Consider the following 26861-nt stretch of genomic DNA (forward strand, 5'->3'; position numbering starts at 1 on the left):
AAAGGCCCCTCTCCCCTCAGAGAACAAAGGATTTTGGGGTATAAATATTGGGACCCTGATCCCATGAAATTAGATCACTTCTGGACTACAAGAAGAAACCTTTACTGAGGAGAGGAACCTGAAGAAACGGAGGAGAGACTATTCCCAAGCTGAAGTACTGCTTGGGGGATTGACCTGCAGTGGTTGCCTTACTGTCAAAGGAAGGACAAAGGAACTTTTGTACTTTGCTTTCAACTTGTGAAGGATCTCCAAGGGCTTGGAAAAGAGCTTACGTTCTGCTGAAGTCTCAGGGACAACAGACTTCACCCCCAGCTCCCCAGAGTTCTTTTGGAAGTGCCCGCTGCTGTTTTGGGCCTTCTGAGGAACTGTGTGTTGCAAGGATCTGGAAGCAAGACTTAACGAGAAGAAGCGTGTCGCCATCGCTGTGCCCTGCCGTCGAAACTCCGAAGGAGGGTGTCACCGCTGGAACTGTCGCACTACACTGCATCGGAGAGAAGCATGCCACAACGAAGAGGAAGTGTGTCGCCGTCGCTGCTGTTGCAACTCAGAAGGAGCGTGTCGTTGCTGTAGTTGTCGCACTGCACCCCATCAGGAGAAGATTCTCGCAACGAGGTCAGAGCATGTCGCCGTCGCTGTGCCTGCCATCGCAACTCTGAAGGAGAGTGTCGCCGCTGGAACTGTCACATTGCACCGCATCGACCAAGAGCACCTCGCATCCCCGAGAAGTGCGCTGCTGTCAGAGCTGCTGCCGTCGCATCTTGGATGTCTCCGCTGTAGTTGTCGCATCGAGCGGAAGCTTCGCGCATCCTGGGAGAAGAGTGTCCCCGCTGGAGCTGCTGCCATCGCATCGTCAGGGTGTCGCCGCTGCAGTCCACACATCGAACCGAGAATTTCTCGCATCCCCGAGAAGTGTGCCGCATCTGGAAGATCTTCACGTTTTTATTTCTTTGTATCTCAACGTTGCTGCATTTCCCATTGCTGCAAAATTGCTTGTCATGGAAGTGCAATGCAACCTAAAGTACATTGACGCAAAGTGTCACATCTAAGAACTGAACTGAACTAAGCTTATTCTACCATCTTAAAGTAATAGTATTGTGTATTTTGTTGTTTATGGTCTTGTGGTAACTCTATATAAAGTATGCTTATTTTAGATATAAAACCTTGTGTGGTGTCCATCTGCAGTGTTGTCACTGGGTTACTGTATGTGGTCACAACTGCTTAACTTACAACTCCTCTGAAGTAAAGCCTTTCTGCTCGTGCCAAGCTACCAAGGGCGTGAACAGGGGTTATTTTAGGAGTGTAATCCCCTTATTCTGACTAGAGGCAATGGTCCCTATTTGTCACAAGTATCTACCTGTGCCAACTAGAGACCCCCAAAATCTAACAATGATCTTATAGAGAGGCATAAATATAAACAGACTCCTAGTAATTATAAAGAACTGATAAGGAGGGAAAAAACCTTGTACTTCCCAAAAAAGATAGAAAGGGTGAATAATTATTCTAAGGAATTGTTCAGAACTGTTCTGTCGCTTACCTTTCCACACATTTCAGAGATTGTGCCAACTCAAGCTCTTTGTGATAAGATTGCCACACATTTTGTGTATAAGGTAGAGAGTTCTTTAAATGAAGTCGACAGCTGCAGATACAGGGAGAAACTATTTACTCCGGATATTGAGCCAGGGGAGCCTAGTTTCAGAAAGTTTATTGATCTCGATAAAGCACAAATAATGGATTTAATGGTAAAAACAAAATTTGGATCACCTATCGACCCCTGCTCGGTGGCTGTAGTAAAAATGGCCCAAGAAGTAGCGGCAGATAACTTGGAAAGAATAATCATTATAAACTTTAAGAAAGGAGTTTTCTCGAGGATGTGGAAAACAGCCTCAATTCGGCCTATCATCAAAAAGCCCAATCTGGATCCAGAGGATGTAAATAGCTATCGTCCCATATCACGATTACCCTTCCCAGATCATGGAGAGAACCATGAACACACCATGAACAGCCATGAACACACAGCTTGGGAAATACATGACGCACATACGTGGCTAGATGAGTCGCCACATGGTTTTAGAGCAGGACACCGAGTTAGCTTTAATCAAATCAGTTTAAGAAATCAGAGAAGCATTGGACAATGGTGGGAATGCTGCCCTCATATTATTGTACCTATCGGCGGCCTTCAATACCGTCCATCATACCATCTTGCCAGAGCGGTTAGCAGTAACAGGAGTCGAGGGAATGGCACTTTGTTTGCTAGAGTCCTTTCCGGATGATAGGATCCATTTTGTGGCCATGGAGCCATATAAATACACTCCATTCCAATCCCGTGCAGAGTACTGCAGAGCTCCTCAGTGAGCTCTACTCTTTTTAATATATAGATAGCAGCACTGGCTCCAGTTGTAAGATCTTTCGGTTTTGCAATAACCTCTTAGACTGACGACACACAAATTGTCATAGCAGTCACAGATCAATCTGATTCTTTGAGTCGGCAATTCAATGACTGCATGTCAGCAGTAAACAACTGGAGGAGCTTTAACTGTTTAAAGATAAACAGCAACAAAACAGAGGTTGTGCTGCTTGGGAAAGATCCCAGCTGGTGGCCATCTAACTTAAGCAAACTACCCAAGCCAGTTGACAAAGCTAAAAGCCGCTGGACAACAAACTATCTTTAGGGAGTCAGATTAATGCTCTGACCTCATTCGTCTATTTTGTCATTAGAATAATTAGGAGGATTTTACCATTTATCCCAGAAAATAACCAAAGGCTGGTGGTCTCAGCTTTGATTTTGGCAAGACTGGACTATTGTAATGGTCTATACTTCAATCTTAGGACCCTAGAGCTTAGGAAACTACTGGTACTGCAAAATAGAGCTGCCAGAGTATTATCCCTACTCCTAAACACAATTCGGTTAGGAGGGTTATCATGCAGTTGCACTGGTTACCAGTAAACGAGATGATCCAGTTTAAGGCATTGTGCTTTGACTACAAAGCCTCACATAAACAAGGCCCCCAATATCTTGAACAGAAATGTAGATGTTACATTCCAAATAGGACTTTAAGGTCATCTAATTTGAATCTCATGGTGGTACCAAAATGTAATAGAAAGAAATGGGGTGGCAGAAGTTTCTACCTCAGTACCGTGAAAATATGGAACTCGCTTGCGCTATCCATTCGATCTGCTACCTCCCTTTTCAAACTTAGACAAGAGCTTAAAACATGGATTTTCAGTACATCTGATTTCTGGTAAAGGAAGCCTAACTAAAACTTTCCATCATTGGTTATTTATTATTATTATTATTTATTCAATTTATAAGGCGCCCAGCTACCCTGAGGTTTGCTGGCGCCATAGGACCACGCACAGCAGAAGGAAGCACGTCTATTGATCGAATAACCAGGTTTTTAGGCTTTTACGAAAAATCTTGTGGCTGATTTCATGCCGGAGCAATGAAGGTAGCGAATTCCATAGTTTGGTGCTAAATAGGAAAAGGACCGTCCACCCATGCGTGAGAGTTTGAACCGTGGGACTTGAAATTTGGCTTGCGATAAGGAGCGAAGTACACGAGCCGGACAATAGGACTGGGCTAACGAACATAGATACATAGGTGCTGTTCCTATTTGAATTTTATGCATATAGCACAGGGCCTTAAACTTAGTCCGGCTCTCAATTCTAAGCCAATGAAGGTCCCGGAGAGCACCTGAAATAGATGATGTTTTAGGCACATGGGAAAGCACTCTGGCCGCCAAGTTCTGGACCACTTGTAAATTTCGAACTGTCTCTTTGTTGGCTCCCAGGTATAGGACGTTACCATAGTCCAGCCTAGACATAATCTGGGCTTGAATTACAGTTTTTTGGGTGGGACCAGGCAACATCCTGAGTATTTTGCGGAGCCATTTTAAGATGGTAAAGCAAGTCGATGCAGTTTTAGTAACTTGCTGTTGCATAGACAGCTGATCGTCAAGCATCACGCCTAAGTTGCCTGCTGCTTGCACTGGTTGAGGTAGTGTGCCCATTTCTGGCGGCCAATGAAGTGGACCCCAGAGATCTTTATTTTTCCCCAGGATCAAGACCTCCGTCTTTCCAGTATTCAACTAAAGCCAGTTAGTGTGCTTCCAGTTAGATATTTTTTGTAGTCCTACCTGTAAGGATGACACAGAGGAGGCTTCGTTGGAGGAGAGCAAGAAGAGAAGCTGGGTATTGTCTGCATAAGAGAAGATAGATAGCCCAGCTTCTTCCGTAATCCTAGATAGAGGACTGACCTAAAGATTAACTAACAATGGGCTAAGGATTGAGCCCTGTGGTACCCCATACAAAGACGTCAAGGTCTTTGATCTGGCTGTCGATGAAAAAACTTGAAAAGTTCTTCCAATGAGGAAGTTTTTAATCCATTCCAAGGCTAGGCCACTTATACCAATGGACTGGAGTGACTTTAGGAGAACTGCATGGGATACCTTATCAAACGCGGCACTCAAATCCAACAAAATGAGTGCCATCGTTTCCCCTTTATCTACATGCTGCCGAATTTTTTCAGTAACTCCGAGGAGTGTTGACTCTGTGGAGTACCCAGCCCTAAAGCCAGATTGAGACATTTGTAGAATTGTGTTAATTTCCACATACTGCGAAAGTTGTTGATTCACATGTTTTTCTAAAATTTTTGAAAAAACGGGTAGCATTGGGCAGAAATTTGACGGTTCCGATGGGTCGGCATTGGTTTTTTCTATAATGGGAGAACCATCGCATGTTTCCATTCTGGTGGTAGAGTGGCCTCTCTCAATGATGCATTCAATAGATCCATAATAAGTTCCAAAGAGGTGGGTGCCAATTTTTGATTAACAGGGACAGGGAGTGGGTCATTAGGGGAGCCAGATTTAATATTATTTAAAATGGATGTAAAGGACAAAGAGTCTAATGGCTGCCAATTAGTGATACTGATACTAGACACAGAATCAGAAGACTTATGTGGCGTGAAACTGTCAGACGAAGACTGGATATTAGTTAATGGCAGTTCAGTGTTACCTGTGATTGTACGTAAGTCAGCATAGATTTTCTCAACTTTCTCAGTATAGAACTTCGCCACATATGCACACTGTGTTTCATTTAATACCGGGGGCGTCGGTAGAGAAGAAGCACCCAAAAGCTCCTTGACTATTTTGAACAGTACTTTGGATTTATTTTGTGCAAGTCCAATAGTTCTGCTCACCTGTTCTGCACGAGCGGCTTTACACAGAACATTATATTCTCTCTTAGTGGTTTTGTAGACCCGCTTAGACTCTGGAGGGTAGTCTTTCTGCCAATGTCTTTCCGAGGCCTTACACTTGGTTTTTTCAACTTTCAACTTTTCTGTAAACCAAGGAGCAGGAGGACGATGATTGTTTCATTTCTTGCAGGATATTGGGAGACAGACATCCACAGATGACGAAATCCAAGTGAGGAAAGTATCTACATCTGAGATTTTTGTAGAAGAAATATCTGGATTATTACTCGCAAGCTGGAGATTGAGAGAATTAATGTCTAATTTCTTCCAGTTTCTATACCTAGAATCCAGTACGGAAGGAGAAGGAATACTCAGACGTGAATCAATCATCACTTTGAAGCTGACCAAGAAGTGGTCAGACCACAATAAGGGGAGAGCCTTTTGACAAGAAATATTAGGCAGAGTGGAGAAAATGGGGTGCAACAGATGTCCGGCCTTATGAGCGGGACCAGAATTGCAGAGTGACATATTCAGAGCTTCAAAATCTGTGACCAAAGTAGAGCTAATCTTACATAAAGGATCGTTAAAATGTAAATTAAAGTCCCCCATAATAGAGAAATGTGCAGCATCAAGCACGAAAGGAGCAATCATTTCAGGAAATCTAGCTGTCCATAATCCAGCAGGTCCTGGCGGACGGTACATCAATAGACCAGAGAATGTACATTGAGGAGTTAAAAGGAGCCTAAAACAGCTTCACAACCTTCACAAGGTAAATTTACCCATTTTCACGAAAAGTCTTTTTTAAAAATTATCGCCATGCCACCCCCAATTTTTCCTTCACGGTCCCTTCTCACTATTGTATAGTTAGGGGGTAAGGCCCCCGCGATGTCGGGCCCCGAGCCCTCATGTAGCCAGGTTTCCGTGAGGAAAATCGCGTGGGTTGTGAGTTATGCAGTAGGTCCCAAATATCCTCCTTATGCTTCGGGAGGGATCAACAGTTAAGGCTAAAAAACGAAAAATCTTTAGTATGACCCTCCATATCCTTTTCCCTCGCCAACAAAAGTTGTGCACCAGGTCACCATTTGGTAACAGTGCGCTCTATAAATCACCCTAACATTAACATTAACTGTGCAGAAAGGCATTGACATAAATAGAAGCAGGGCACTCTGTATATAACTTATATCGGATAGCAAAATTAATTCAGTTAAGAAAGACACGTCACATACGTAGAAACAGATTGTGAAATAGCTGATGTATGCATTTCACTACAACTGAGATTTCTATATATAATTTGTAAGGTGTTAATTGATGAGCCAGAACATTGTGTATAAAGTTGATAACAGTTTTCGAATAGTATCTAGAAGAAGGAGGCGGATATTAGATAGGATCTGTCATTGTGATGCACTAAAATGAGAAAGTCGCGTGACTGTGTTTACCCTCCTCCTCCACCGGGATTTACCTGATATTGTGTGAGTGAATGTGAGGCCATAGGAAGACTATTACTCTCTCTAAAAATAGAATGGTAGAGGCGTCATCTATTAAAATGTTAATGTGGAAAAGATGGTTGTACTATAAATCTAGCAGTAACTTATGTGAAAATAATATTTTTGTTGAATATTAAATAAAAGATGGAAAGATATAAGCAATTCTCTTTTTCTCAAAAGGGGGGGCAGGATATATAAGTACAATTTAAATAAGTAAGACTGAACCAATTAAGTAGGAATGACAATGAGAAAGGAATCAATGCATTGATGAGATTTGAAAAGTGAGCCTTTATACTTTCTAAAGCTCCAATCCTACTGGTTGATATACAGGACATAGATACAAACAGGGAGCACTCAGGTAAGAGGTACAGGTCTGCCAATGTCATGTAGGTTCCGGTATTTACTGCAACCCAAAGGCAGAGCATTCTAGTCCGACTGGGTTCAGAGTTAGGAAGTGTAGATGAAGATTATCCCTGCCAATCACAATTTAATTAGGAATCTTGACAGATTTCTCCAGATTGTTTTGAGGAAACACTTGAGGTCTAGAATGGACATTTTATATCAAATAACTGAAGGTTAAAATTGCCCAATGAGGCAAAATAGTAGTGATTGAACCAATAGAAGCATTGAAGTAGTTTCTTCCATAGTATAGTTCAAACCGATGACTACAACAGGATGTGTGTGGGTCTGAGGGGCTTGAATAGTAATATCTGGTTGGAATGGAACCTCTCACTGAAGAAACGGGAAGTGCTGCTTTTGTTGGACAAGGCACAGTCGTCGCCCCCAATGAATTAAGCGGATTCCATTGGGTCTGGCATCAAGTTCAGGAGTGTTTAGAGCTCTGCTATTTATGGTCTTCACGATCATTTATGTTGAAATTGTCCTTGGCTGTGATATCGGACATTGTTAGAAATTCTTCAAACTTCTAGTTCTCAATGTCATCAGCTAAACCAGAACTGGGAACAAAAATGTAATGATACAGTCACGGAAAGTTCATAGTGAAGTAAAAGAATCTTTATTGAAGTTTAAAGAAATGTTAAAAAAATATACAAATGCCAAGATTAAATCAACTCTAGATTACTAGGCTGGGTATAAGATGTGGTTTATCACAAATATGAATCTCTAATCCTGCGTGTTCTAAAAGGTTGCAGAATTAGAGCATTGGTTACTTTAAACCTTGAATGCAATACAACCTGTACCCAGAAATGATAGGTTTACCTGTCATTGTATGTTTTATCCCACTTTTCACAGATGTCTGCTGACATCTGCAAGGGCACCTCAGTCATAGGTTGACAGGTGCCCTGGTGTCAGCACTTATGAAAGGCTCCCAGTGTAAGGTACGGTGATTCTAAAGCATCTAAGAAGAAGCGATGTGGTATTCTGGCTAGCTTTCTGGCATTGAAACCCGGAAACATATGATCCTTTCCCAGTTTAGCACAAATACTTTGTAATTCTTGCTGAATCAATTCCCTGTTCCTCCAATCGTAAATACGTAAGTGTGTGTGATGTAAAAATGTTTATTGCAAATATGTAAATTCAATATCTTCAATCGCAGTTGGATCCTCACTAGGCCTTTGTTTCAGTGCATGTAAATTAGGGGTGGGTGGAACTCACAGAGTTTCCCTCTGCTAAATTCCGTGGGGGCACAGAAAAACGCCACAGCATTCTGCAGAATTCTGATAATGGACGAAAAATATGCAGCACACACTGAAATTGGCTGCCGGGAGCGTGAGCAGCACTGAAAATCAGCATGAATGAGACAATGCATTGAGCAAGAGCGCTCGGTCATTCGAAGTGATTACGCTGACACTCAGTAGAAAATGGACTCGAACTGCAGCAGATCTTATCTACTCAAATGATAGCCCTCTGGCCAAACCGCTCACAAACACTGTGTAGTAAAGAGCCACTATGCAATAAAGGTTCCAAAGTCCGATTTTATTTTAGTCATGAATAAACAGGTGCTCCCAGCTTGGCGGCAGACTCTCACCGCTAACATTCTAACACGCACTCCCGGAGGCAGAGTGGGCTGTACCAAGAGGGGAGAGGGGAGAGGGGTGGGTAAGGGGAAGAGAGGTTACAACACACCTTCCCCCCTAAGGAGAAAAGAAGAAAAGGAATTGCGGAGCCCCAGGCGGGGGGGGGGAACGAGAGTAAGCAGCAAGAGGGGAAAAGGAGACGTGAGAGATGAGTGGAGAGGTGGCGGGGTGGCAGGAAAGGAAGAGAGGAGGGGTGGGGAAGAAGAAAACTGGAGCTATATCAAAGGAAACATTAAACAGCAAACTGTAAACCATCTCGTTAACCTCAGTATGGAACTGACATGAAGTAGTCTTGAGCGTTGGGTTCCTTTGGTCCACTAGGTCCCGCAAACCTCTATAAGGAACTAACAGGGAGTGGACTGGGACAGAGGGCACATAAGTTCCACTGGGTCCCTCCCAATTTACTGGCTTTTCTCGCACAGGGATGAGCAACTTGGTGTCACAGAGGGTGTGGCAGAAACTTCCTATCCCTAGAACCTCCTCTGCCACCCCACCATACTCTTCTTAAAGTCTCATTGATGAACCTCATGACCTTGGTTGAACACAGATATGAGAATCTCATCCCTCTTGCACCTTGGGCTCCCCTTAGGGTGAGCAAGCCCAACAGTCTAATTCGCCATAAAGTTCCGCACTTCTTCTATTAGTCTTTCCATCCCCCTCTGGGAAGGATGATCCTGGGGGTGAGGTTCATATCTTATCTTTAAAGCAGCAAATTGGACCAGGGCACTGCCCGGAAACTCCTTCTGGCACACTATGTCTCTCTTACAATGTCATTCTCTGTGACTGGTCTAGGCCACCTTTTACTCTTCCTCCCTTGGCCATTACCAGAATCCAAACCTTTTATCGAATTCCTTTTCAAACAGCTCCCGATCATCAAACTGAGCCTCTTCTGCCCTAACTCCGTTCTCCTGTTTCATCACGCGTCTACCATGGGAGAACTCAGTAGTGTTTTCTGGGTCACGAAAATTGTGCTTTCTCCTATAATCATAGAGTGAACCCTTCTGCCCTGACTGGGCCATTAGTGGGAAATCTTTTAGTATTTTCTGCATTTCCTTATTCTCACTCTCCAACTTCCCACTGTAGGGCCTTTGCGTGTTTTTGCCTTTATTCTCACTCTTTGGTTCAAACAAACTTGAGTCCACCTCTCTTTCCTGTTCCCAATTGACCACATACTCCTCCCTAGTTTTAGTCTTGAACTCAGACGATGTGGTTCTTTGCCACGTCTCTTTGCGATTGAATTGGTTACTCTTACATTTTGACCTTTTCCGCTCATTTGCTGTAGCAATTATGCGTTCTTCCTTCCTTACGACTTCTCCTTCTTCTCCAACTATACCCTCTCTGCCTTTTCTCTCGTGTTTCTTACGTATTTCTCTTTCATCCACCCAACATTGGTAAGATTTTCATTTTACTTTAAGTTTGTCCTTAGCTGTTTTTTCTCCGCGTTCTTTAATACTGGCAGCCCCTTCAAAAACTACTGAAACCTTGGAAGGCGGCGTGAGTACCTTCAAGGCACCACCCTTTGTTACCTGCATGCTTTGTTTCTGTGCCTGCTCACTCATTTGTTCTTTTCTTCTTCCATTAAGTGATATTCTCAATTTCTTTTGATCCTTCCACCCTAGCATGGTGGGTCCGCCTTCTGTTCTATATATGGTACTCCTAGTATTTTTTCCCTTGTGCATTAAATCCATGACTTTGTATCCTATTACGTTGATGTCCTCCCCTGTATACGTTATCAGGGATATGTTTGCCTCTTTGAATACATTTCCACATTTTTTAACTAATTCTCTATTCCATTCACTCTTGCTTACCAAGCTATAACGTGATCCTGAATCTAAGTTCATATCTGTCTTCACTCCGCCTATGTAGATAGTACACACCGGGTTTATTTTACTTGGATTAACTTCCTCTTTGCTATCCATTCTTTCCTTGAACACTTCATCCCTTTGTACTTTTACCAACGAGGCTTGTGCATAATGTTCATCCAACACTCTCAAGATGTCCTCATAAATATTTCTGACTGTTCCTTTCATGAATTCCTTTTCCTTTGCACTGTATTTTTTCCGTCCCCCAGTTCCTAAACTGTAAAGTAATATTTCCGCCTTTTCCTTAGGTACAATGGATACTACCTCTTCCTCACGATCTGACATGTATTTCTCAAAATATATTTTCCATTCACTCCATTCTGCAACGTTTTGCTCATCCCCTTCCATGAACGGCACTGGTGGCGGAAAATTATACTTCTGGCCCCACTCCATGTTGAACGCGCTGTTATTACAAGGAATAACCGTGAAGATGTAATGTTCACCTCCCTCCAAAAGATGGCAGTACCAGTGCGCCACGATTGGACTCTCTTTCGCCCCAACTGGTAAAAACACTGCGCGGATAATCCAAATGTTAGGGTCAGATAAATGGAGGGAGAGGGAGGGAGTATTCCTAAATCTAAAGCTCTGGTCAGGTGAGGGTGGGACTGATTCAAAGCTAAGGAGTGGAAAGATATTTTGGTACACTCCCAACTGCACTATAATGAATTCCACAGCTAAAATGCCCCACCCTACTTCTTTACAGCATTCAATGTTTCCTGCGCTGCTTTACACTCGGTCATTTTGCCCCTTCAAGCATGCGTATGTAAAGAGTTCCTCCTACTTGAATGTTCCAAATGACCCCGACACAGGAACGTAGACTACTCAGACCGGCGGTATGCCACTTTCAGTCACGCCGATTTTCCTCAGAGGCTAATTCTCTCCTAAACGAACTTATGTGCTTATAGGTACCCCCTTATTATCTTTAGTACCACCACACGTCTTTTATTTTTATTTATTTTTTTCTTTTTTAAAGTCCTTATCCCTTCTATTTTTCCTCTGATCCGGGATTGCAACAAGCGTGCGTTTACAAGAATGGCCCACAGGGTGGCAGTGCAAAATGGTGCCTGTTCGACTTACGTGCTGCAGGAAACGGCACTAGCGCCTGTCAAACTTCAAAATTTTACTCAGCTGCGTAGGAGAGCAGTAAACCTAAATCACCATCGACTTCTCCTTACGATCAATTTCTCTGGTGCGCACCTCTCGAATTCAGAGCAAAGTCACAGTACTTTTGTCCAATATGTCACTCACGAGTACTCCCCACGTTACACAGTAAATTTACTAGAATAACTATGTAATCTTTTACTTCAAGGAAGTTCGTGAATAAATCACTCAGATTTCACCTTTATAAGACTTTTTCCTTTTACTATCTCATGTTTCCCTCTCGTGAAAGACGAGCACAACGCGATGTTGTACCTCAACTTCTTCAGGGGTGAGTTATACAGACGACAGGTTCTCTACTTGGGGCGGATTCTGTCAGAGAATACCTCTCGGTGAAGCGCCGAACACTCCGTCACCTCAGCGCAGCTCACGGCAGGGGCCGTGTGACAACCCCTTTTTCTCTGTTAATTCCCCAACCGTTTCCTCTCACAGAATATTAGCTAGCACTCCGTGCACACACGGCTGGGAACTGACACGGCTTGCCTTTCGCGCCTCTCCACATAGCGCTTCTCACCTCATCTTAGTGCCTTCTCCTGCGAAGACGAACCTCCTTTGCGGTTCTCACACAGGATACCCCGCCACCTGCACCAGCATAGACTCCGCCTGTGGCACCCTCAGGGATGTCTACAGATGTCGCTTCCTCCTCATGGACTCTGTCTTGCTTCGTGCTGCATGGGGGTGACGCGATGCCGGGGAGAATCGCGGCGATGCTGTTACGCAGGAGTTTCTCGCCTCAGGCAAGGACTTCCACGTTTTCCTGGGTTCAATTTTCTCCTTTGCCACCAAAGCTCATATTAACAACTTCAAAATGCGGTGAGAACGTTTAATAAAACATTTTTTGTTCCTCACTCCGCTCAGCTCACCTCAATTGTCATCACTTCAATTCTTTTTCTTTTCCTTGCTCGCAGTGAGAACGATTTAAAAATACTTTCATTCCCCCTCCGCTCAGCTCTCTTCATAGGCTTCAGCTGCTCAATTCACGGACTTTCGCCTCTTTTAAAACTCATCAACTCAGGTCTTATTCCTCTTTTCAATTTCAATTTCACAAGAACGCCCGAAGTAGGTCAACACTTCATTTCATCATATCTTCTTTTTCCTTGTCCAAGGACACAGGTTACCAGATACACCAACGCCAGTCAGACCTCAACAAGGAGGGAACGTTCCTCTTCTCCACACGGCTCCAGTTCACCTTCACCGAGGCTTCACACCCGACTTCCTTTTTCGTTCCGGAATCGAGAATCTCACGTCCCCCCCCAGGGGAATACCTCGATGAGAACAGCCTGGATACCGGTATGTCTGCTGTCCAGTGATCATCAAACTTTAACTGGTGAGTCCTTCTTTTCACTTCAAAACTCCGCACAAGCATCAAATTTATCCAGGGGGGAAAACACCAAACTGACCCTGGCTCAGCTCCTCGCCCTCGTCGCCAGAAATGTAGTAAAGAGCCACTATGCAATAAAGGTTCCAAAGTCCGATTTTATTTTAGTCATGAATAAACAGGTGCTCCCAGCTTGGCGGCAGACTCTCACCGCTAACATTCTAACACGCACTCCCGGAGGCAGAGTGGGCTGTACCAAGAGGGGAGAGGAGAGAGGGGTGGGTAAGGGGAAGAGAGGTTACAACACACTGGCAATCGCTCATGTTAGGAAATGTCGCTAGGGGATGCTTAATCTCATTTATGTTCGCCAGCTCGCATATCTGGAGCCGTGAAGGATGAAAAGTCTGCCATGCGGCTATTGGTGGAATTTGGACAGCCCTCTGTGTTAAAAACTGCCAATTCTGAGAGCGGAACAAAATATGTTGCCTACCGCTAATGTAAATGCATTTCATATAGGTATTCTATGATATAATGGTTTGAGTGTATGTAAAGGTATCTCGTGTAGTTAGCCTATGTTATAATGGTTTGTGTGTATGTAAAGGTTTCTCGTGTAGTTATCCTATGGCATGGGTCCAATTCTCTTGGACCTATGTTGTACATCTCCGAGGCACAGGTTCACGTTTTTCAACCATTAGATGTTCACTGTTTCTGTTATGCCATGTTTTCTGTTTTCTGTTGGGTTGGATTATTTCCATTTCTTTATTACATTTTTTCCTTTCCACCTACCTCACATTCCTCTGAGATCTTGTGTTAAGACATTTATTGCATTTTAATGGGTTTTTGATCTATAAAAGGAAGGAAGCCTGGCAAGAAAAGATACTTTAACCTAACAATACTCCTGTTAAGGTGCTTAAACTTTAATTTCTAGTACTATATTTTTTAAACCAACAAATAACCTTAGAACTTTGAAATAAAGTCCACCTACTTGCGTCAAGACATAGTGTCTCTCTCAGGTAGGGCAACGCACCCATCCAGGAAGAGGAATCTTCAGTTCCAGGCTTGTCTCTTGCACAGGTGTAGTTCTGTCCACCACCTCCTTGTTTGTTATGTTGGTCACACTGGGTCGGTGCTGCAGGGGAAAGGAGAGGGACTGATTTAAAGAGAGGGAGAGAGAAGGTGAGAAAAAGAGAGATGAAACAAGAGGACTCAGAAGAAAGAGAGCTACAGGCAGACAGAGATAAAGGGTAAAGGTAAGAAAGTAAAAGAAAAGAGAGAACAAGAGAGCCAGAGGGGGAAGCTGAATAGAGAGAGAGAGAGAGAGAGAGAGAGAGAGAGAGACAGACAGAGACGGAGAAAGAGACAATGAGTTGAGAGAAAGACTTGGGGCCATATTATCAAGAACGGCGACTACATTATCGTTGATTTAGCGACAGGAAACTGCTACTAAAGCAGTGATCGGTGGTTTGATAATATGCCCTTGTGAATTCCCATAGAAGCCCATGTTCACACCAGAACCTGGGCTTCTATGGGAATTCACAAGGGCATATTATCAAGCCCCTTATTGCCGCTTTAGCAGCAGTTTCCTGCCACTAAAGCGGGGATAATGTTATTGCCGTTCTTGATAATATGGCCCTAGGAGAGCATGAAAAGACACAGAGCAAGATAAAGGGAAAAGAGAGAGCGAAGAGGGAATGAGTGAAATGAAGATAGAGAGAAATAAACGAGTGAAATAGAAAGAGGAAGCAAGAGAAAGAGGGGAACAGGCAGAAATAAATCAAGAAATGGAAAGAGTGAGCGGGAAGTGGAAGAGAGTGTGAGTAAGAGTGAAAAAGAGTGAAGGAAAAAGAAAGTATGTAAAATATTATTCTTGTAGGATTATTCCATTATAAATCCCATTATTCATAAATACTTTTTTAAATCAGCCATAATGTGTTTTTTTAATCCTGGCTATATTGTCCATAGGCACAAGGTGGGGGGAAAGAGAGAAACAGAAAACAGAAGAGAGAAGAAGAAACTACAGAGAGAGAGAAAAGGAGAGAGGAGGAGAGCTAGAGACAGAATGAGAGAAAAAAGAAGCTAGAGAGATTGAAACATATAGAGAAAGAGAGCCTGAGATAGAGATTGAGAGAAGGGGCTATGTAAATCTGGAACCAATTCATAAGGCGGAAAACAGATTTCTACGGACCCTCTTGTCTGTCCCACAGTCCTCACAGACCTTTTCCATACATCTGGAGGTGGGACTAGACTACGTCACTGATAGGCTGAGCATGGCACCCTTGATATTTTGGCTAAAGACCTGGCTCAACGAAGAACTGCCCCTTAATCATAAGATAATGGCTGATGTCATGTCTTTGGACCACTTCAAAAGGGTGCTATGGTTGGCCTATTTGATGAAGTCCTTTTCTGACCTGGGTCGATCGGAACTCTTTACATCTCCCCGGGATATTAAGAAACAGGACATAGACTTAATCAAGAAGCAATTTATGGGCAGGGCAAGAGTGTGTCATGAGGAAAAGGAATTACAGAAACCGGCAGTGAGGAAACACTATCTGCTAATAAACGCCATTGCACTAGCACCTTACCTTGGTTTCATTACGATCCCATTTCATAGGTTTCTCCTGACTAAGTTTAGGTTTAATTTGTTACATTTTTATTTGGGTAACTTCAAATCGTGGGAAAAACGAGAACTAGCCCCCCCCCCCTGTTGTTGTGATCACTTTTCCGTCCAAGATACCATGCACTTTGTTATGTTTTGTGTTTTTTTTTAGAGCCTAGGAAAAAATACCTGTTACCTGTTTTAAAGGAGGCTGGCTTCACCAGGTGAGACCAGCACTGCTTTATCTTCAATCACTGAACAACATACGAATTACATTCTGCATGGCAAATTTCTTGGTGGCAGCAGCCAGAACTAAAAAAATACATCAGAATAATGGGCCCCTCTAAACGAGTTTTATTATTGTTTTTAAATTTTGAACATGAATGAATTTAATCTGCCTTATCATGAATCTCATGTATGCACTGATTTGTAAGATATTGTAAATAGTTTTTATTTGTCTGAAATGTTTTATCTCTTTGTATGATTTTTAACTAAATCGAATAAAGATATTTTGACTGACTGACTGACTGACTGGTTGAGAGAAGGGTGAAGGAACATTAAAGCGATGGAGGATTTAAGAAAGCGAGAGAGAGAAAGAGAGAGGGAAATAGACAGGAAAAGTGAAAGAGGCGGTGACATTATTCTAGGCCAGCAATGTGGCTACAATTCTAAAAAAAACATCATCGCCAAAGATGGGGCAAGATGCGATGCCAACACCTCACACAGCGACAGCGAAGCAGATAGAATTATATTCCAGTTTTTGCTTATGTATAAATTGATATTCTGGTGATATTAACCCTATTAATACATTGAAAGGAGAGATGCCCGCTTGCCGTGCATCTTTGCCATAAGCTGCTTTTTCTGCTACAACACCTCTCTTAATCCGGGCAGAATTCCTCTCTTGCAAAGCAGGCATGATTCACAAATGTAACCTACACTTTTGAGTAAGTTAAAACTACTTTAATATTAACTTACACTTTTGCAGTAACTTACACTTTTGTAGTATGGCTAGCACTACCAATGATTAACCACTGGTATTGCAACACCTTCCCTTATAAAATAATGGAGGAAGAGAAACACACATCATATAGAAAATAATGTTAAATTACATTACTTACAAAAGCTAAAAATATAATGATATATAAATGAATGTTAAAATATATAGAATAGTACATCTTTGTTATTTAATTATAAAATATTTAGATTACTAAATACTGATAAATAAATATAAATTGAATAAATAAAAATATGTACCCACTTCCAGAAAACAAAATAAATACATTAAAAAAACTCTAGATTTCTAAAGGTTGTTTGCAGAGCTGCTGTTTTAAGCAAAAGTGTTTAATGTACCAACATTAAGTGTATCAGTACACATAGGCCATGCCCTAGGGACATAGTTGAGCAATACACGCTCCAGTTGTTTAAGTTGGGGTGAGTTTACTGGATCTTCGTTACCAATAAAAAGAACTCCTTGGCATGGACGCACTGGCGGGCCCATGGCAAGCCCGTCTGCAACCAGAATACAACCAGCGCCAGCTACCCTGCCTATTTAGGTCCTCGTACCAACTGCCCTGCTGCATCGCCTCCAGCGGTCTGGTTTCGTAGCATTTACACTGTGTTACCGCTACTCGTAATCGACTGCCTGCACAGCCTTTAGCTGCTACAATGTATCCTATTAGCCATTAACATTATGTTCAACATTGTGTCCAGCCTGCACTCTATAATTCCATTTGTATAGCCAGTAAAGACTGAGTCCTTTGAGATCTATGCACCAGTTTGAGGACAAAAATTATCTCGTACTGCTCCTTCGAACAAACGCGTTTGTTCGAAGGAGCAGTGCGGACTTCTCAAGCTGTAATCAGCACATGGCACAGGACAATACAAGCTAGTCAGAGCTGACTCCAGACACACAACTTTATGAAGAAGAAAGATAATTTTTGTCCTCAAACTGGTGCATAGATCTCAAAGGACTCAGTCCCTTAAGAAAAGTGAGATTAAAGACCTTCCCAGCTCCTCATCTACATTCGAACAGACTTTAGCAACTTTTCAAATAGACACTAGTTGTGTGTCTGATAATGACTATAAAGCATTATAAAATAAACTACTGAAAGCAGATCAGTAACTTGCAACTTGTCAAGTGGTTCGTTTTTCTTTACAAATGTGAAGAACCCCCTCATTTTACTATCTGTATGTCTATGTATTTGGTTGGCCCTGAAGAAGGTGATGCAAATTAAATAGTTCACCGAAACGTACGTAGGCCTTATACATCTGGGACTCTCGCACAACGAAATATAGAAAGAATAAGAACCAAAAGAAGAAGGAATATACAATATAAACTTCACCATGTGAAAAATATGGCAACTTGTCTATAAAAAACTAAGTGGGATTCTCAGATGTAATGATGTCCTTTGTTGTTTTTTATTGCACTTTGTCATTGGTATGAGTATGTATGGAATTAGTATGAAAGATGCAGATTGAGTGATAGAGAGACTGACAACACTGTGTAGTTTTTTTATGTGGGGTTCTTAATAAATTTATCACTGCAAATATTGTATATCTAGTATCAAATCATACATTTTTCTTGTTCTATGTTAAAAAATACAAAAAAAGTCAAAAAATGTTTTTTCAATCTTAAACTATGAAAATGAAAATAAATGAAAAACTAAAGAATAAAATGCTTATGAGAATATTTTCTACCATGGTTGCATCCCTGTGAAATGTTTAGATTAATTCTACTTTGAATGATTTATAGGTCAGATTAGAGGTTTTGTATATGTACTTGTTGTTTATTTCTCCCCCTCTGGACCTAAAAAGCAAACTCGGGCGTACCCTTTTAAAAAATTTCTGAACAGGTCCTCGTGCCAGCTCCCCTTCTGCTATGTGTCGCTCTGCCTCCCCCTGCGCGACCCCATTGAGCAGGTCCTTGTGCCAGCTCCCCTTCTGCTGCGTGTCGCTTCACCTCCAGCTGAGCGACCACACTGAGCAGGTCCTCCTGCCAGCTCCCCTTCTGCTGCGTGTCGCTTTGCCTCCAGCTGCATGACCGCACTGAGCAGGTCCTCGTGCCAGCTCCCCTTCTGCTGCGTGTCGCTTCGCCTCCAGCTGCGCGACCGAATTGAGCAGGTCCTCATGCCAGCTCCCCTTCTGCTGGTTGTCACGTCGCCTCCAGCTGCGCGACCACACTGATCAAGTCCTCGTGCCAAATCCTATTAGCCATTAACATTGCATCCAGTAACACTGGTATTTAATTAACCCCTATTGTAATCTTTGTTATACCAGTTAATTTTTGTATTATCAGATGCCTACTCAGTTTTGTGCCATTTTTTGCCACTACTTTCCCTCCCTCTTCTTGCCCCCTGCACTCCTCCTTCCTCCCAGAACCTTCTTATTGGAAGCTACAGTGCGGCCACTCAATATGCGTGCAGACGGCATGCCGAAGGTGTTCTAACGGCAAGCCCTCTGCACCCATCTGGCCTGGATCACAACTAGCAATAGGAACCCTGGCTTTACCACCACCCAAAGCTACACCACCACAAGCTCTGGAACCCACAACAACAACTTTAACGGCACCTCGCTTCGCTCAATTGAAGGACCTTCTGCCTGCTGACAATGCTTCTTCACTTGCAACACCTGAGCACCCACTCACATGGCAACCACTACAACACCGACCACCACCACCCTAGAACATCTCTTCTGCCTCCTGCTCAATGCAAGAGCCCTCTGCAAGAGCACCACCAAGTTCTGGAATACCATCTCTTCCCTCACCCTAGATGTCATCTTCCTCACGAGACCTGGCTCAACCCTATATCAACTCCCTACATCGCCTAAGCACGGTGTGATGGATACAAGATAGCACACTGAGGCAGCATCAACAAGCAAGGAGGTGGAATCACCATCATCCACAAAGAAACTATACACTGTACAACCACCACAGATGACACCACCCCAATCATGAAGCATCTCGACTTCCAACTCCACACAAACAACAAAAAACACCTTCAGAGGCACGCTCGCCTACAGATCTCCAGGACCTAACATCAGCTTCTGATACGCCATCCCATTTTTATCGCCCAGCTCACAATTGACTACATGCACGGCATGTTCCTTAGAGACCTCAATTTCCACCTTGACGGCCCTGACAACACCAGCACAGCCAACCTCCTGGAGACCATGAACACCCTCAAACTCACTTAACTAGTCACCAACCCCACGCACATCACAGGACACACACACTCAACACCATTTTCACTACCAGTGGCCGAGTGAAGTGCAGCCACATCACTGAATTCCTCAGGAAAGACCACACCATTGTTCACTTCACCATCACAGGGCCATCCTTCACCCCCACCAAACCGTCCAGCACCTCACACTGCAACTGGGACAAAGTATTGCAGAAGCGATGGACCAATGCTCTCAACTCCTCCCACGCGGACACCTCAACCAACCTATACCAGACTGTCAAGAACTTTCCCACCTGGAACACCAATTGCACCGACAAATTCACCCCATCAAGCTCACAAAATCTAAGAGACCCTCCAAACCGGTCAGCTGGTACACCACAAAATGAAGATCTGCAAAATGCAACTGCAAGCAACTTGAAAGAAGGTGGCGTATCAGTGAGGACACGACAGACAGAACATACTGCAAAACACTGCTCAACCAATGCCACCACCCACTGAAAAGAACAAAGATGAGCGCCCTTTCCAATCACATCGAGGGCAGTACCAACCAAAGTAGAGAACTATTCAATGTCATCAGGGAGTATTCCAACCCGCAGCCTCCAACAACATTAACACCCGCTGCCAGGAACTCTGTGACACACTAGTGAACTTCTTCCATGACAAGATCTCTAACATCTAAAAAAAGGTTTGAGCCCCAACCTGCCGCCACCGATCTCCTCAGCCTCATTGCACACACTGGGGCTAACCCCGACCACCTGCTAATTACCTGGGACCAGCTCACCATTCAAAATACCACTACCTCATCTTCAACCTTGTAAGCAAGTCTATCAGCAAATAACTCACTGCCATCCTCAAAGCATCCATCTCTGCCTGGACATCTGTCCATTCGAAAGGACTAACTACAGCCACCTTCCCTGATGAATGGAAACATGCTGAAGTCAAAACAATTCTCAGGAAACCATCGGCCAACTACAGCAAACTCAAGAACTTCTGCTCCATCTCTCTGCTCCCCTTTCCCACCAAAGTCCTCAAATAAGCCATTAACCACCAACTCACAGAACACCTGGAGAAAAACAACCTCCCGGACATTTCCAAGTCTGGATTCTGCACCAAATACAGTACCAAAACCAGCCTCATCTCTGCCACTGATGACATTAGAGCCCTCCTGGCTGTGGAGACATAGCGGCATTGATCCTCTTGTAAATGTAAATGTAAATGTACAGGAATTTATATAGCGCAAATCACCGAGCGGTTTCTAAGCGCTTGCCTAGGGAACCCGTCCTGGTATTCCCCTGTGAGATAACCCCGGCAGGGTATCCGCAAGGTGAAAGCCAGGCATCCCGCCGCGAGGGGCCGTTGTGGAGATTAAGCAAGCTATTGCCCAGAGTCGCAGAGTGTGACCCCGTGAGTCGAGTAGGCACCGGAGCGAGAGATCAATGATACAGATCACATTGATCTGCTGGTGTCCCTCGACGTTGAATCTCTCTATACAAATACCTCACAGGATGCCACCTCAGAAACTATAGAGGACACTCTTTTGTCTGGGAACTGGACTTCCCCGATTCCAGTTAAGTCTGCCACCCTCGCACTCAAAGAAAACTTCTTTCAATTCCAAGACTAGTCGTACCATCAGACACAGGGGACATCGATGGGCAGTACATTAGCGCCTAGTCTGTAATGTTTGTACATGGTCAGTTTCGGAAATGAAATTATCCTATGCGATGACAACACTTTCTCTGCCTGCATCATCATATGTCATCGATACATCGACAACATACTCGTTCTTCGACAAGACAACATGGAAACCTGTAATGCTTGCTGTGAATGGCTTAATACCTTGAATCCGTTCCTAAAGTTCACCAGTAACATCTCAGCAGACAAACTTACCTTCCTAGATCTGTTGGTCTTCCTCATATTAGAAACCCATTGACTGTAACAGCCTGCTCCAATATGACAGCTATCATCCAAAACACTTGAGAGATAACCTACATTTTGCGCAATTTTTTAGATTGTGCCACAAATGCAGTTCCATTAATGACTATGATCAACAATCCCAGGCCCTGACAGCTATATTGGAAGCACACTGTTTACCCTCTCATGTTGTGAAAGTGGCTGGCAAAAGGGCAAAGACCAACAGCAGAGTCGCACTTTTGGAACCACGTATACACACTCAAAACAACATTCTGACTTGTGTATTATCATTTACCCCTAACTCCAACAAAATGTAGAAAATCATCAAGAGACATTGGTCAATACTTGAAACCGGGTCCCTCTTGTTTGCCCCACCATGTTTTGCTTTCAAGCGCATGAACAACATCAAAGAGACTATTGTACATAGGAGACCCAGGGCTAACACAACACTGACCGAACAACATGGAGCCTCCTACCGATAGTAGGCCACTATCTGTGTGGATCATTTGGTGTTTGCACCCAGACTAAACCCACTAAAGAGATCCATCAGGACCAAACACTAGTCTGGACCCAAAAATTACACACAAATTACAACAAAAAACCTCGCAGAGGGATACTTTGCAAAAAGTACTCCCTACCTGGATCAATAGCACTCTCCAAATGATTTACTGGAGGCCCACCCACGGATGAACAAAAAAACACTGTTTGGCAAGGAACAAAATTGGATTTTTCATTTGGCCACAACCAACACACTGGTCTTAACGATGGTTGTATGACGGAACAACTCTGGTGAATACTCTGCATGCCTTAACCACATATCTTTTACCCCACAATTTTTTAGGTCGCATATGCTTTTACTATATATGCCTCTGCCACATATTGTTTATATATATATATATATTACCTACTGGCAGTCGCCAGTAGGTATATATAGTTAGGATTTTTTCCCTATGGGATTTTTGAAAATTCTATGTCTAATAACGTTGGCGTTTGTGGACGGAATTGGCTGAAATTTTCAGGAAAATGGAACATTTTGTTTCTGAGCAGCCCCTGGAAATTTGGGGGGGGTTCGTCAAGGGGTGGCCGAGAAAAAAGGGGGGTCCCAAAACGTGTTTTTCCCATGTTAATTTCCATAGGGCGGTTGGCCTCACTTTTAGGCCGAACGGCTGAATGGATTTGCACGAAACTTGGCAAAATTGTAGGGACTGTTAGCCCGATGTGCCTTTGCTAGGTCTCAATATATGTGCTCCAGTGGATTTTGAGAAATTAACGTTCAAAAAAAGATATATATCTGTAAGCGCGCTCCAGGCAGCGCTCCGGTTCGCGTACCTGACGCGTAACGGAACTTCGCGTAGCGAAGCTGATTGGCTCTCCGGTGTCTGTCAACATTCTAAACAGTCCGGAGCGGCCGCCATCTTGTCTCTCGGTAGGATCGAGAGACAAGAGGAGGCCAAAACAAAGGGGGAAATGACCATAAGGGGGCATAGTAGATCCTCCCTGACCCCCTAGGTTTGATGTGGAGGCTTTAAAAGGGCCCCGCAGTGCAAAAAAAAAAAAAAATTTTGTTTTTTTGCGTGGGGAGCGCCCGGTCTGCGAACCGGGAAGCGTTCTGGGGAGCGTACTATAAGGAAAAAAGAATTATAGACTTTTCAAATACTGTATGTTAATTGATTGTTGGTTTTGTTGATTATTTTTTAATTTCCTTATTTTTTAAGCAATTATTTATTATTGTGATTGTGTTTCAAAATTTAATACCATTTCTAACATTTCACTGTCTGAAATGTCGTCATTTTCATTGAACATAGCTTGTAATCTCTGAGTGTGTAAAATGTCCTCATTTTGAAGGAGGTCATCTACTGCTTGCACACATTGCAGTAGTTCTTGGTCCCAAGTTTCATCCATAAATTCTATATAATTTGGATCAATTAATTCTTGGCTGCTCTCTTGCAGGACAATTTGAAATGAAACTTTCTGTTCGCCTTCCATGTTGCCTGAAATTTGGATAAAAAAAATATATATTATTAGAGATAGGGCACTGTTGGGATTAATTTTAGATAGGCAGTTTTTATCAGTGAATTTATCTTTGGGCAGTGTATAGTATCAGAGTGGAAGTAGGAATATAAAAAAGTGTATGTGATTTAACGTAAGTAAATTCATAATTATACAAGAGAAACCTAACTCCATCCATAACTATAACAGAGAAGTCTATCTAAATCTATAACTACTACAGAGGGATAGTATATAACTATCAGAAAAAGTTTACCATATTAACTGATAGTGCACAATATACTTCAGTTTTTAAAATAACAACTTACCTTTACAAAGAAGTTGAAGTGATTAGTGAAAATCCAATTGAAATGTACACCAGGAAGTAGTAGTCAAAATGGCTGTGTTTCCTTCTCTTCCTTTATATATATTCAGGTATATATAACCAATCAAATGTCAGGTAAAAAAAGTAGATAATGAAAGTAACATTTTCATTGGTTGTCAATTCCAACACTTCAGATGTGTTTTGTGAAGTAATTTACCTCACGGTATTTAGAGAGGTCTACAGGCTAAATGGCTAAATGGAATTTCAATCAAATTTGTGAAAATGATAGGGATTGGTATGTAGTATGAGCTAATCTTTATTTGGTGAAAGTGTCTCCAGTCGTTTTTCTGTAAATTACTTTCCCACCTTTTTTGATGGAGCGCTTCCCGGGGAGCGCCCCGGTACGCGAACTGGTGAGCACCCCGGTACGCGAACCTGAAGCGTTACGGGAGTCCACCATTTTGTGTTTTGATCGAATTAAGATACAAGATGGAGGGCAACTAATGTTCAGAATGGGTAGAAGGGGGCACGGTAGACTTATCTTGACCCCCTAGGTTTTCTGAGGGTGGCTGAGGAGGCCCATATGTGCGGAAAAAAAACTTTTTTTTTAAAAAGTTCGCGAGGTTAGCTTCCGGTTCGCGTACCGGGTAGCGCCCCGGGGAGCGTACTTTGTTGAAAATTAGTGAAAAAAGTTAGAGTAAAATAATAATTGTGAGTGATCAGATGTAGGGTAGCTCTGAGAAGAGCTTTTGGGTTTATGGTACATTTAGGTACTTATAAGTAGGTACCAATGCACAGTCTTAAATTCAGAATGAAAATTCTGTTGCCCTCATCTGAGAAGTGAACTCCATCTCCTCTGTAGATATCTTGCATGTAGTAACGCAAGTTATTGTTGTAAAACTTACCTGTACAAAGAAGTTGAAGTGATTAGTGAAAATCCAATTGAAATGTACACCAGGAAGTAGTAGTCAAAATGGCTGTGTTTCCTTCTCTTCCTTTATATATATTCAGGTATATAACCAATCAAATGTCAGGTAAAAAAAGTAGAAAATGAAAGTAACATTTTCATTGGTTGTCAATTCCAACACTTCAGATGTGTTTTGTGAAGTAATTTACCTCACGGTATTTAGAGAGGTCTACAGGCTAAATGGCTAAATGGAATTTCAATCAAATTTGTGAAAATTATAGGGATTGGTATGTAGTATGAGCTAATCTATATTTGGTGAAAGTGTCTCCAGTCGTTTTTCTGTAAATTACTTTCCCACCTTTTTTGATGGAGCGCTTCCCGGGGAGCGCCCCGGTACGCGAACTGGTGAGCGCCCCGGTACGCGAACCTGAAGCGTTACGGGAGTCCACCATTTTGTGTTTCGGTCGAATTAAGATACAAGATGGAGGGCAACTAATGTTCAGAATGGGTAGAAGGGGGCACGGTAGACTTATCTTGACCCCCTAGGTTTTCTGAGGGTGGCTTTTCTGAGGGTTTCTGAGGAGGCCCATATGTGCGAAAAAAAAACATTTTTTTTTAAAATTTCACGAGGTTAGCTTCCGGTTCGCGTACCGGGTAGCACCCCGGGGAGCGTACTTTGTTGAAAATTAGTGAAAAAAGTTAGAGTAAAATAATAATTGTGAGTGATCAGATGTAGGGTAGCTCTGAGAAGAGCTTTTGGGTTTATGGTACATTTAGGTACTTATAAGTAGGTACCAATGCACAGTCTTAAATTCAGAATGAAAATTCTGTTGCCCTCATCTGAGAAGTGAACTCCATCTCCTCTGTAGATATCTTGCATGTAGTAACGCAAGTTATTGTTGTACATGGAGCCCATTCCATGGTCTCTCATGTAAGCTGAAACAGATTTGTTTACATGCTTCCTCAACTTCTCAATTTGTGGACAAAATTGGTTCGACCACCTCCATTTCTGTCTTTGGCATATATTTGAATATACCAAGGCAGTCTGAGGAAAAAGTGCCATTAATTGCTCGAAGGTGTCCTTTAAAAGCATTTCCAGACCTACCCCAGTCAAAGTGCCCAAGTCATTACCTCCACAGTGCACAATTAACAGGTCAGGTTTTGGCAAATGCATAAAGGTTTTCACCAATGGTATCAATTGGTGACATTTTAATCCTCTGTGGCCAAACCACTTAATTTCCACATCTTGTAAATTGAGGTTAGGTAAATTTCTGTTATCAGCATACCTCTGAGCCCGGTAGATGAAACTATGTCCAACAATCCAGACAGAAAACATGGTGAGAGAAGGTTCTGCTGCAGTCAGATGAAGTGTGGCAATGAAATGGCAGTTGAAAAAATAAGAGTTTAAAATGAAAAAAACTGTGGAGTTTCTGTGTTAATGAAGCAGTAACAGTGATTGGTGGATTTTGATTGCTGAAAACAGAAAGTTAGGGTGCATGGATGAGTTCTTTGAAAGATGTATTTTGAATGGTCAAGAAAAAATCATTAAATGAAAGATTGCACTGGATATGCAGGTGCACTGAGAGTTCAGAGTTCAATTGAAACATTGTTGTGTGAACTTGCAAACACCAGAGGTCTTCCAAGAGGTGGTTGCTATGCAAAAAAGGCAGAGAGGGCAGAGGGGGGAAGGGTTTTGATTTGAAAAAAGTGAGGGAAGAGTTTTGATTGGGTGACATGAGAGATATGTGTGAAGAATTACAGCATTTCTGTGCTTTTGATAGCTGCAGACTCTGGAGTGCATACCTTTTGCTCTGCTAAAGACAAAGTGGTGTGTTTCTGAGACTGTTTTGAAACTCATAAAGTATTTGCTAAGGTGAGAAAAGATTTATTTAATTTAGATAGAGAATAGTGT

At 42.7% G+C, this 26861-nt stretch overlaps 1 protein-coding gene across 1 annotated transcript in view; it reads right to left on the reverse strand.

The window, feature by feature from the left end:
- LOC144767915 (collagen alpha-1(XII) chain-like) overlaps window positions 1-26861 on the reverse strand; it is a 351588-nt gene that overhangs the window by 221213 nt on the left and 103514 nt on the right. The window contains exon 5 of the mRNA XM_078651253.1: window positions 14032-14175. Coding sequence (XP_078507379.1) covers window positions 14032-14175 — 144 coding nt within the window. The remainder of the gene's footprint in view (window positions 1-14031; window positions 14176-26861) is intronic.

The sequence above is a fragment of the Lissotriton helveticus genome, chromosome 7 (genome assembly GCF_964261635.1).
Source record: "Lissotriton helveticus chromosome 7, aLisHel1.1, whole genome shotgun sequence".
In the NCBI taxonomy this organism is placed as follows: domain Eukaryota; kingdom Metazoa; phylum Chordata; class Amphibia; order Caudata; family Salamandridae; genus Lissotriton; species Lissotriton helveticus.